General features: G+C 43.3%; 1 protein-coding gene across 3 annotated transcripts in view; it reads right to left on the reverse strand.

Annotated features, from left to right (window-relative positions):
* ZDHHC13 (zinc finger DHHC-type palmitoyltransferase 13) overlaps window positions 1–6,148 on the reverse strand; it is a 100,653-nt gene extending 94,505 nt beyond the window's left edge. For all 3 annotated transcript variants that reach the window (XM_064576745.1, XM_064576744.1, XM_054512014.2), the window contains exon 1: window positions 6,023–6,148. In XM_064576745.1, the coding sequence (XP_064432815.1) occupies window positions 6,023–6,049 (27 nt within the window). In that variant the 5' untranslated portion in view covers window positions 6,050–6,148. The remainder of the gene's footprint in view (window positions 1–6,022) is intronic.
* Window positions 6,149–13,330: the final 7,182 nt, after the last annotated feature.

Consider the following 13,330-nt stretch of genomic DNA (forward strand, 5'->3'; position numbering starts at 1 on the left):
AACCTTTCCATAAGTGAACATTCTCAATCATGTTACAGTCTTGCCAATCCAATGGCTAAAAAATGGCATCTTGTTTTTCATCTGCATGCCCCTTGTTGTAATGAATCTGAGTGTGTTTGTTATGTTTACTGGCTCTCATGTCTTTCTTTTGTGGACTCCTTTTTCATAGTCTACTGTTTTCCTAGTTGGCTGGTATATCTTTTCCCATTTGTTATGTTAAGAAGATTAACCCTTTGTTTTTAAACAGATTTTTCATCACAGAAAATTGACACATTCCACAGATACCAATTTGTTGCTTCTCATAATGCCTTAAAGCATTAAGGACATCAGCTTCATTTTTCATGTAGAAAGTTGAAGATTACATCTTTCAATGTAAAGAATATTCACAATTAGGAGCATTTGTTTTTTCAGCAATTATTGTGTACTTATGGCGTACAAAGTGTTATGCTAGAAGCACGAAAGCCATGGGTGTCTATCCTCCAGGAGTCTGAGTCTAATAGAATCTAATAGAGACAAACAGAGTAAAATGATAATGGAAGGCAACATGTGATTAAGGGGCAAAAATGGGTGGTAAAGACTAAAGAACAGGAGGTACCTTCTGTTCACATCATCATTTTTTGCCAAAATCCAAATCAGAGTAAAACCTAAAAAATTATATACAAACTCAAAGCCTGTTTTCGAAGTCAGTGGTCTCCAAAGCCAGGCAAGGCCACTCAAGGCCATATATGCAGTGACCCATTGGGTAATGGGAGAACATGTTAAAGCTTCTATTATAATGACTTTTATCTTTAAAAAAAAAAAGGAGGGGGGAACATCACAAAAATTCACAAATCCGGTTCTTTAAGCTTTACTTATTTTAGCACTGCCAGCCTCTCTTCATTTGTCAAGCAAGTCACTCCTTACAGTCTGTTTACAAGGTGACCTGGGGGCAGAGTAAAAGTTCTACCACCCAGAGGGCTTGACAGGGGGACCTTCAGCATACTGCAGTATACATGAGGGTAAGTTAATTTTCAAGTGAAATTATCTAACTTTAATTAAGTTACCCCTCCCAAAATAAGTGGCTTAAACTGATTCCTACAAAGAAGCCAAGAAGTAGGACAATAATAATAGCATAAGTCCAAGCAAACAAGAAAATGGCAAAGCTGACACTTCTATGCAGAGTATCTTCAGTATCACCTGAAGTAAAAACAAAAACAATTTAATGTGATCTAACAAAAAACCAGCCTCCCTCCAAAAAAAATCAAAATTATCAAAAAGGGTAATTTGAAACAGGTTTCTGTTTATTATCTTTAATTCAAAATCTTACCACGAGTATATATTGAGCTATCAATCAATGAATATAATTTAGAAACATACTGCCAAATCTTACAATAACATGCCCTGTGACGATACAAATTCGGCAAGTGGCTCCTATCCCCAGCCCCCATGTACCTCAAATGGATGGAAGCTGAACTTTTTAAAGTCCCAGCCAACCACATGACACAAAATCATCCCATCAGTGTTTAAGTCAGCGTGCTCAATTGCCAACAAGTCACGACAAACTGCAGTCAGTACCTGGGAGATTTCAACTGTGCGTCTGGAGCCAAGATCCCGGCCAGCTTCTAGCGCAGGCTTCATTGATCATCCATTAATCTCACAATACATGATGCTTCACAAAAATGAAAATTTGGGATCCCATTCACATTATGGTAGGGTTTTACTCTAGGGGTGCAAGCTCAAAACTGTTTTACTGATTTGAACGCATGATCAAAACAGCTTAGAGGGGCGCCTGGGTGGCTCAGTTGGTTAAGTGACTGCCTTCGGCTCAGGTCATGATCCTGGAGTCCCAGGATCGAGTCCCGCATCAGGCTCCCTGCTCAGCGGGGAGTCTGCTTCTCCCTCTGACCCTCCCCCATCTCCTGCTCTCTCTCTCTCTCAAATAAATAAATAAATAAATCTTAAAAAAAAAAAAAAACAGCTTAGAGACCACAGCTCTACGTTCTCTCCTTTGCTCTAGGTATCACACCCTCCCAAAATTTTACAAGAGCTACAGGTGAGAAAAGGAATGACCTGCTTTTGGGAGGTCAACTTTGGAGACAGTCACATAAAGATGTTTAACATCGCCAAGACTGAAGCAAAGTTTATGTCAAGATACTAAAAAATACTTCTTAGAAATTACTCTCCAGTTACCAAAAAAACCATTTATTTTTCATTTATTTATTTTTTTAGTATTCTCTAGTTGTTTCGTTTTTACCATGTTGAAATGCAAACCCCTTGAGAACAAGGCCAAAGTCTCAGATTCCATGCTGCCTGAACGATGGCGGCTCACCATCTCCCCTATTTTTGGCTTCAGTTTTTACATTTGTAAAATGGAAGGAGCAGGTTAATATAGCTATAAAGTTCCTTCCACGTTAATGCTGTATGGGTCTAAGAGGAGCTGTTACAACAGTCATTACTGAAATGTGCACTGACAAAGACTTCCAAGCATTGCATACCCAAATACAACCATTCTCTTTCACTTTCAATACTGTGTTCAATAAATTACATGAGATACTAAACACTTTATTATAAAATAGCTTTGTGTTAGATGATTTTACCCAACTATAGGCTCATTTAAAGTGTTCTGAACATGTTTAAGGTGGGCTAGGCTAAGCTATGTTCAGTAGGTTAGGTGTATTAAATGCATTCTCAACTTATGACGGGTTTATTGGATATAACCCCTCTGTAACTCGATGAAGATCTGTATGAGGTAATTAGGGAATAAGACATAATTCCTGCTGCAATTCATTCATTCATTCATTCATTCATTCATTCATTCATTCATGAGATATTTACTGAATGCCCTCTATGTGCCAGGCACTGCTCTAGACACGGGATATGGCAGTGAACACAACAGGCAAGATTTAAAAAAAAGTAAAAAGGATACCAAGAAAGAAACATGTAGCTAGCTGAATACCCTCCTTCACAGGGGAGAACAAGATATTATGAAAATTATGTAGGAGAGATATGGATACATCTGTGGTGATTTTTATAATAGAGTCCCTAAATTCTTTGATACTTCTCCATTAAGAGGAGAGGGTCTGTGTCCCTTCCTCTCAAATATGAGCTCTGTGACTGCCTCACTAATAAAATACCGCCAAGTGATGTTCCACCAGTTTGCAGGCCCAGGACTGAGAAACTGGCAGCTTCCTCTTTCTGTTTCTTGATATGCTCACTCTTGGAACCTAGCCACTATGCTGTGCAGAGGCCTGGGGCCACATGTAGGTGTCCCGGCTAAAAGTCAACATCAACTGCCAGAGAAGTGAGTGAGGACATCATCAGATGATACCAACCCCAACTATTAAGTATCCCAGGTTATGAGTCTTTCTAGCAAAGGCTCCAGACACAGTGGAGCAGAAACAAACCATCCCTGCTATGCCCTGTCCAAATTCCTGACACACAGTCCATGAACATGACAATGGCTGTGTTATACCACTATGTTTTGGGGTGGTTTTTACACAGCAATAGAAAACCAGAACACTTAAAAAAAGAAAGAAAGAAAAGACAACCTGAACAATTTTAAGAGATAAGGGATCATACAATATTTTTCACACAGAGATATCGTGAATCATAAAATTTTTTCTAAATAGTAAATAAGTACTGTTAAAGTTACAGTGGGCATTAATTAAAGAGAAACTCAAGATCTAAAAAATCATATTCAAACTCTTATGAGGGTCACTATCGTGCCAGATTATCAAATAAAACAAAGAGCGATCCAATAGATAACCATTAAAATTTCTCATGACATTAACAGAAGTGCCAGAGTTCCGTTTCCAAGTTCATTCATTGGACAATTGTTTACAGAGTACCCACCAGTGCTAGGCATTGTTCTAGATGCTAGGCACACAGCAGTCAACACAACTGATAAAAAAAAAATCACTGCCCTCATAGAACTTATATTCAGTGGAAGGTAAGAGACAACAAACAAAACAAAGAAGTATGTTAAATGGTATTAATTGCTGAGGAGAAATATAAAAGAAGAAAGGAGACTAGGGAATGTTGCTGGTAGTGGTAATGAGGAGGAGAGGTTGCCGCACTGAGGTGACATTTGCATCAAAACCTTAAAGCGGTGGGGGAATAAGCCATGCGGGTATTTGAGGAAAGAGTACTCCAGACAGAGTGAAGAGTAAGTACAAAGGTCTTAAGGCCTGTGTGGCTGGGGTTGATTAAGCAAGCAAGATAGTAGTAAAAAAAAAAATGAGGTCACAGAGGAAACAAGGGGCCAGATGACATAAGCAAATTCCAGCAAAACCCAACAACACTGAAACTGGAATCAGAAGAACCAAATTCAACCAGAGCAGGAATGCTTTTATCTGTTATATTCACTGATTTATCTCCAGCACCTGTAACAGTGGCCTAACACCTAGCAGAATGAATGAAGTCTTGGCTCGATCACTTAGCAGCTATTTGACTTTTAACAAATGACTAGAATAACAATCTCTCCCCACCTCATTGGGTCACAGTGATCAAGAATGGGGAAATATTTTGCCAACTGAAGAGCACCATATACAGGTGAAATCTTTATTACTGAAAAACAATTATTATTATGATATTATTATTATTAACAACAACAATTATTATGAACAATGACTACTCTACCTTGCCCCATTAATTTCAACCTGTGAATCATTCTCTTCCTCCATCTGTCATGAAATTGGGGCAGGGATATCTTCCCTTCAGCACGAGGGAGTGGACTTGAAGTACTTGAAGGCTTTTGTAAATGAGTGACAGCAATTAAGATATGATAGTTACTCCTATCAACTTTTCCTTGAGATACTCAGAGAAAAAGAAGGAGACATAGTTTCCATGTGAAGATTCTACACCCTTTTGTAAAATCCAGTCAGCTGGCAATTTTTTTTTTCTGTCAAAGTGCTATAATACCTAATATGATAAGAACAACTTAAGTTCTCCACGTTTTATTCTTTCTCTTAAACCTACATCAGACTGTTGAAAGAAGGACAGGAATGGGGGAGCATGAGAAACACTCTAAGGAATGGAAAGACTTTTTTTTTAGAAGCTAACTCATCCAGTCATCTCAAACTTGGATCCCATTAAGGACAGAAAATCTACCTAACTGACTCCAACTGGAGACAGCTTCAGTTTTCCCATCAGTAAAAAGGAGATCATATCATCTCAAGGATGCTTCAATTCCGTAATAAAATAATGCATATAAAAGCATCTGGCATAAGCTAAGCACTCACTACACGTTGGCAGAATCTGGATATTCTTCATTTATTCAACAAATATTAAGTGAACAGCCACAATATGCCTGTCAGCACTCTAGGAACTGGAAAAGGGCCATAAGCAAAAAAGACAAAAATCTCTTTCTCTCGGAACGTCCTCCTGTTATCTCCTGTAACGTCCCCCACTGGCCCGTTCTGTTCTCTGGAACTACATCTGGCTTCTGGTACTATCTCCTCCACAGAATAGCGTCTTTTGGGGTTCTGCAGAGAGCTATCACGTACCTCTTTCCACCCACCTTTTCCCCAGCCTGAACTAACAGCCTCAGTTCTTTGGAGTACGCAAGATGTGGGAACAAGAACCAGAATAGGGCTGAGTGGGGCGAAGGAAGATGTCCAGGCAACTCCACCGAAAAAAGAAATCAAGAGAACTGCATGGATTACAGGCCAAGGTCAAGACAGGCTGGTCCCACTCAGGTGTGTCACCTGACACCTCTCCCAGGAGCGGCCACACTCCCTTCCCAGGCCCCTCAGCGGTCTCTACTGGGCACCGAGGTACCGGCCCTAGGGGGTGCCCTGGGCCACCGTGGAGGATGGAGGGCCCGTAAGGCACTCACCCGAACGTCCTCGCCCTTTCTTTCCGGTCGTCTCGGAGAGAATTCCCAGCATCATTCTCGGAGTCTCCATGCTTCCTCCTCCCCAGCCCAGGCCCCTCCGCCCCCGGAGGCCCCTCTTGGGAGCCGCCTCACACCTACGCCCTCCTCCTCCCCACGGCCGCCGCCGCTCTCCCCGCCCCAAAACGGCCAGCACCCGGCCGCACTCACCTGCGAGCCCAGCCCCGGCCCCTCCATCTCGCCACTGGCGGCCACGACACGGCAAAGTGGCCGCAGCAACCCGGGGGCCAGCTCGCCTCGAGCCGCCTTTACTCCCACTTCCTGCTAGTGGCCCCGCCTCCGCCGCGGCCCCGGTCGCGCCCAGTGCCGCCAATCGCCCTCGGCAGAGCCAATCCCTGCGCTCCCAGGCTGGGGGCGGGACTTTCCGCTGAAGCTTCTGGGGACCCGCGAGTCGGAAGCCCCGCCCCTGGCCCGCCCCCGCCGTGTGCTTCCCGCCCCAGGCCAAGACCGCGCAGTGCTCGCCGGGGTGGGCGTCCACCGGCCCTTCACGCCTCACCGGGTCCCGCACACAGGTCCAGGATCAGGCCGTTATTCCAAAGTCACCCCACCACCTACAGAGAGCAAATGCAGACTTGGCTACTAGCTAGCGAGTTAACCTTGTGAAAGTCTCTTATTTTACTTCATTTCCTTTTCTGTGAAATGGGGAAAAACAAGGGTACTTACTTCACAGATTGTCAGGAGAATTAAATGAGAGAAAACGTGCAAAGCTCCTCAGTCATATAGTAAGGAGTCAATAAATGTTAACCATTAAAACATTTGCCACTCCCCACTTTTGTGATCTTGAGTGAGCCACTGCCATCATCTGGACCTCTGTTTTCTTCATACAAAAGAGAAAATATGTGAGTTTTACTGTTCAGGCTAGGGAAAGATTGGGCAAGAGCCCCCCACTTGCATTCTCCACGCCCTTTTGTGGACTGAAGGAACTGGCATCTAAAGTGTTCAGGTTCCTGCCCTTGAGTAGCTCCAGTGGGCAATGGGGCTCTCCTACCTAGAAAACACTGGCGTTTTCTAGCCCAGCACTTAACACCACCTTTGTAATTATTCCTTAATGTATCTGTTGCCAAACCGAACCGGATTAACACCTTTAAAAGCTAAACTGGAAAGGAACGGAAAACATTATGACTCCCTTATTCTATAAAAATAGTTTTAATCATAAAATAAGTGTCTAGAAATCCAACAAAGTGCTGGGTTTTCCCATAATAAATACCATAATACAATATAATTGTAAAAATTTTTAAAACTCTATTATTATTGGGCGCCTGGGTGGCTCAGTTGGTTAAGCAACTGCCTTCGGCTCAGGTCATGATCCTGGAGTCCGGGGATCGAGTCCCGCATCTGGCTCCCTGCTCAGCGGGGAGTCTGCTTCTCCCTCTGACCCTCCCCCCTCTCATGCTCTCTCTCTCATTCTCTCTCTCAAATAAATAAATAAAATCTTTAAAAAAAAAAAGAAAAGTGGTTTCCTTTAAATAAATAAACTCTATTATTATTATTATCATTATCATTATTATCATAGTACCCTGCCTGTTGGGCACAGCAGCCCTGAGTTGCCCCAGAAGCCCAACCTCTTTGAGGCCATAAGCAAAAAGGACAAAAACCTTGTTCTCTTGGAACATCCTCCTGTTATCTCCTGTAACGTGCCCCAATGAACCATTCTGTTCTCTGGAACTACATCTGTCTTCTGGTAATATCTCCTGCACAGAGTAGTGTCCCTTGGGATTTTGCAGAGAGCTATCATGTATCTGTCTTTCACCTACCTTTCCCCAGCCTAAACTAGAGCCTTAATTCTTTGAAGGAGTAAGAAGGATGTGGTAACAAGAGCTAAAACAGGGTTGGTTAGGGCAAAAGTGGGTGCCCAGGCATCCATCTCTGAACTCTCAGTGCCCAGCATAGCACTGGGACATGGACAATGGTAAGTGTAATTTTGTTGAGAGGATGGACAGATGAATAGGTGTGTCATCAACTTCTATGATACACAGAAGGACAAATAGAAGTGTAAGCAACTTCCTGGGAGAACCAGAAGTGTGAGCATTTAATTTGGAAGGGCCAGGATGAGACATTAGGCAAGGTTTCATAGAGAAGAAAGCAGACCTGGCCTCTCATCCTGACTCTGCCATCACGTACTGTGGGTATCAGTTCCCTTAGGGCCTGCTGTACCAAAGTACCACACACTGGGGGGCTTAAACCACAGAATTTTACTTTCTCACAGTTCCAGAAGCCAGAAGTCCAAGATCACGGTGTTATACTACCAGGCTGTTTCTTCTGAGGCCTCTCTCCTCGGCTGGTAGATAAGCATCTTCTTCCTGTGTCTTTACAAGGTGCCCCCTCTGTGTGTATCTGTGTTCTAATCCCCTCTTCTTATAAGGACACTAGTCAGATAGATTAAGGCCTACCCATATGACTGCATTTTAATTTACTTGCCTCTTTAAAGAACTTACTTGCAAATACTGTCACATTCTGAGGTACTGGGTGTTAAAACTTCAACACATGAATGGGGGGAGGACAACTGTGTGACCCTGAGCAAATCACTTTCTCTCTCTGTGACACTTTGCTCATTTGTAAAATGGGGCTGAGACTGGCTACAGGAAGCACTAACCTCAATGGTCCCTCTCAGTTTTGATCAGGTAATTTCTCCCGCTGAAACTAAGCTCTATCTCTCCAATCCCCATAGCACTTTTTGGATCTCTTTTAGAGAACATTACTGCCCTCATTTTGCAACTATATATTGAGTTGGTACTAGGTACCAAGCACCATTCAATATTGAGCAAGACAAAGAAAAAAAATTAGTCCCTGGTTTCCTGGGGCTTAGTGTTTAGTAGCAAGAGACAGACTTTAATCAAATGGGCTCACAGATACTGTCCTCTTAGATCAGCCTTGCAGTTCTTGGGTGGATGCTCTTCCCTCTATTTGGCCAAGGACTCCTGGCACACATCCATCTTTATGCCCCTCACCATGCTCTGCTCAAGGTCTGGTACACCGTAGAGCCTAAAAAGAAGTACTGTCCAAACAAATGAGCAAATGAATGAATACAGTGAAAGTCATCGTTTACAAAAGGAAATCAAAGGGGTTCAGTTCCATAAATCACTATAAGTGCTGATTTCACAATGTTTGACAACTCTGGGCCTTGAAGAAAAATTCCACATTAGGGTTTGCTAATCCCAACTGTCACACGATGGGTGGCAACTGACTTCATTCGGAATGAACTTTTGACTCTGGTCTCATTTCTTCCATGGCCTTATAAAGGACAGGAGTGTTTTTTGGAACAGGGGCTTGCGTTTGTGATTATTTCAAAGGCACTGTCATGATCCTTTGGAATGTCACAAAGTTCCACACATCTGTCAGCACAGAGCTTTTCACAGACACCTGTTAGAAAACCCCAGTGCTCACTGATGTCAAGCCAGCAGGGCTGGGTGGGGATGAGTGCTCCCTGGGGACATTCGGGCAACAAATGTTTATTGAGCTCCTGCTTTGTGCCAGGTACAGGCTAAAACACCTGAGTACAGTGGCAAACAGCAGAGTCTCTGCTCTCCCAAAGGTCAAGTCTTTGGGGGGAGGGCAAACACTAATAGAGATAGATAGATTTTTTTTTAAAGAGAAAAAGTAAAAACAAGGAGAAGTGCTAACCAGGAATTATAACACAGGGACCCACATTAGCCTGGAGAGATTAAGAGTCCTTTTCATAAATTCATAAAACTAGGTCAAAAGGACTTTCTCAACTTCCTCTATTTATAGATGGGGAAACTGAGGCTTGGGGAGGGAAATGACTTCTCCAGGACCATCCTACAAGTTAATAGAGAAGATAGGATTAAGGCAACTCTTCTGGCCCTACTCCAAGGCTATCTCACCAACCCTCAAAGTGCCTTACTTTCTAACTATAACCAACCTCACAGATTCTCAGGGCTGGAAGTTGCAGGATGGGGCAGGAATTTCTTAGAAGTCTTGCATGGTCTCTTACCTTCAATGCATGAAGAGCTTCACAGTGAAAAAGTGAAAGTGACTTTTCCCCTTTATTTTATATATAAATCTATATAAATTGTCAAGATCTGGTAATGAGATACTCTAAGTCAATATGGTCTGGGTTAGGAGACCATGGTGTACATCTTACATTTTACTTGCCAGATCAACCAGATGTGTGTACGTGTGTGTGTATGAGAGAGAGAGAGAGAGAAGGTAAAGCAGGAAGTATTCCTACAGTTTTTTTGTTGGTTGCTATTTTGAGTCTTAGTCACCTACTTACAGTCGCATATTTAAATATATATTCCTATGGAAATTTTTCTGGATGTTTCCAAACTGTGACAGCAACACTCAGGATTGGGTAATAAATCCACCTTGACATTAATACAGGTGTGGCAAGACTCGCCTCTCTACCTTCTCTATCCATCTATCATAGCTCCGTATTTATTGGTTTATATACCCACTCCCCCCTTAGTCTCTGTGCTCCTAGATGACACTTAAACAACACTTCCTCAGGGAGGCTGGACTCCTACATCAGGTTAGGACTCCCTGTTAAATGCTCCCATAGCACCTATAGTTCTCCTAACAGCACCCATGGAACATTATTGAATTCATGTTTTGAACATCTATCGTCTCTGCACACCATGAGCAGTTCTGTGAGCATAGAACCTGGCCCTGATTCAGACATAGCCGCGTTCCCAATGCATAGCACGGTACCTGGCCCATGGGAACTCAGCTCAATACTGTTGTATTTTACATCATCATTTGTATTTACATCCCCCGCACCTAGCACATGTCCCAACCCAAGCTAAGTGTTCAGAAAATGTTGACTTGAGTTGAAGAATCCCATCTATGGCTTTATACAGTTTGCAAAACACTTCTGCTTTTACACAGATTGAGACTCATAACATCCCTGTGAAGTGAGCAGAGTGGGGATTAACACTCCACTTTACAGACTGTGATTCGGGAAGCTTTGGCAATTGCCCCAGGGTGTCAGGCTAGAGACTGTGGAAGAGCCCAGGCCCAGAGCTTTGGGTGACAGGCGCAGGGCTATCTCCGGTGTGACAAGGCTGTGACCATGGCAGTACAGACTAGAGACCTCCTACTCTTGTCAGTCCCCTCCCCACCGTCTTCAGCCCCATTGGGTCCTTTTCTCAGGCAATTCATGTAGAGTCTGAGGCAGAGTATTAAAATCAGTAAAGTTTTTGCAAACAAGCAGTCTAGTCTTAACTGGATAAGCATGGAGTAAGTTTTAAATGATAAAATGAAACTAAAAAGTCTGGAGAAGTCTCAGGCAGACTAAAATGCTTAAAGTTGCATGAAAATTTGCAAAACATCCCGATGGTGTGTCTATATTATCAATACATGGTTTTGTGGTTTGTTTTTTTTTTTTTTTTAAACAACCAGTGTGTCATTTTGAGTTACTTGGGTTTTTTTTCATCAATTTACCATCTGGAGTTAACCCAGATTCTTGGGGGAGCCTTGCGAGAATTGTAACTTCAGGAAATGGGGTGAGCAGAAAGCAAGGAGTGGTTTCATGGTCGTAGGACTTTTAAAAACCCTCCACCCAATCTGCTCCCTGAGTCAGGATTTTCTCACTCTTCCACATCTCTCAAGACCTGCCCCATCACTATCTCCTTGAATACCCATGTTACCTTCTACCATTTAGGTTATATTGAGCAGACCTTTATCTCACTCTAACTTACATAGTTGGCACCGTTTCTGGCTCTTGGGGGCCACAAAAATTCCAATGAATTCTCTCTTCTACCTCATAGCCCATTAGATATTTGGATGATTAATGACACCCCTGTGTGTGTTGTCCTGCTGGTTACACATCCCCAGTTCTTCCAACCATTCCTCCATTGGTGTAAAGACAACGTAGGGGAAATGCTGCTGTTGTGGGAGCCAGACTGAGGTAGCTTTATATCTTATTACAAGGTAGCTACATACCTGGGCCAAGTCACACAATCTTTCTGGGACACTAGTGCTATTTTGTAAGGTTGTAAAGAAGAGTAAAGGAGAGAATGTGGGCAAAACATCTGGTATGGCATCTGCCTCATGGTGGGTGCTTTGTACATGCCATGGTTATGATGGAACCAGGGAAATCTTGCTTGTAATCGCTCCTCCTTTAGGAGGATTTTACATCAAAAAGGAATGGAGCTGAGATATTCAGAAGTAGAAAGAAAACAAAGGCTGATGTGACCTGGGCCAAAGGAGCTGAGTAGATGAGGCTTTGAGTCAAAAAGGAAAGAACAGACCAGTCATGAGAGGCCAAAGAAGATTCCGAAGATTCATTCATTCATGAAGATGAAAATGCTTACTTCGCAGTGGCTGGCATCATCACAAACAAATTATATCGCGTATGTGAATGTGTTTTGTAGAGTAAATGCTCCCTTGTACTCCTAGAACACTGGTGCTTCACCTCATCGTATGATAATCATTTGTCAATATGTCTATTTCCCCCTGAAGATTGTAAAGTTATCATGGTGGGGAAATGTTGGAGTTCTTTTCTGCCCAGCTCCCTCTTTCATTGGGGAAGCCCTTCTCCCTCAATCCAAGTGGTTCAGATGGGACAGTCCATGTCAGTGCCCTACCTGCTGTGAGCTATAGGGCTGAGTCTGTGAGCCAGGCCTGACCAATCAGCGTGCTCCAGTCCTTTGTCCAGAGAGATTGGTCCAAGGCGCGGAGGCCCCAACCAGGGCCAACCAGAGTCCTTCCATGTAATTTGATCTTTGGATGCTGGAAAAGATGTTTCTTTCTTTAGAATTATGAACTCTAAGAGCATTAGCGTGGCAATACAATTTATTCATCCAAATTGTATTGAGGACCAAATTATCAGAGTTGAGAGGATCCAGTCATGAGACATATACCTCTCTGGATATTTTAAACAGAGGGAATTTAATATAGGAAAGTGACTATATAGTGTTGGAAGGGCTGAAGAAACACAAAAAAAAGGTGGGGGGGACTTTGAGTTAACCCAGATCTTAGTGCCACAGGAAGAAGCTGCTGTCCCTAAGGATGGGAGAATAGCAGGGTAGAGGTGGTGTTATCAGAGTCCAGAACCTGGGAAGAGGGGAGGCTGAGCTGGTGCTCTGAGCCATAGAGGTTTCCCAAAGCGGGCCAGAACTGAGACCATGGTGGGGCTACACTGCAGGCTGGTGCAAGGACCATGTCGGAGAGCTACTCGGGCTCTGAGGAAGAAGCTTCACAGGCAGGAGTTTGAAGTGCCAAGAACCCCCTGTTGCCCTCTGTTGCTGCTGGGGAGACGCTAACCCAAGTCCAAAGCTGGAAAAGAGCCTCGCTGGTCTCCTCCTTTCTGCTAACCTCCCACCATTGCCTGATTGATGGAGTCTATCTGAAAGCCTCTTGGCGAAAAAGTCCAGAAAATGCAGTTATAGAGTCCAAGCCTCCCTGGAATACACAGCAGAACAAAGCAGAGTAGAAATGGAGGCTGAGAGCAACCAGGCAAAACACCTGCCAAGGTGCTCTGTGCTAGGTCTTGTTCTA

The sequence above is a fragment of the Mirounga angustirostris genome, unplaced genomic scaffold (assembly GCF_029215605.1).
Source record: "Mirounga angustirostris isolate CCGP_5_RB_7025 unplaced genomic scaffold, mMirAng1.0.hap1 SCAF_13, whole genome shotgun sequence".
NCBI lineage: Eukaryota > Metazoa > Chordata > Mammalia > Carnivora > Phocidae > Mirounga > Mirounga angustirostris.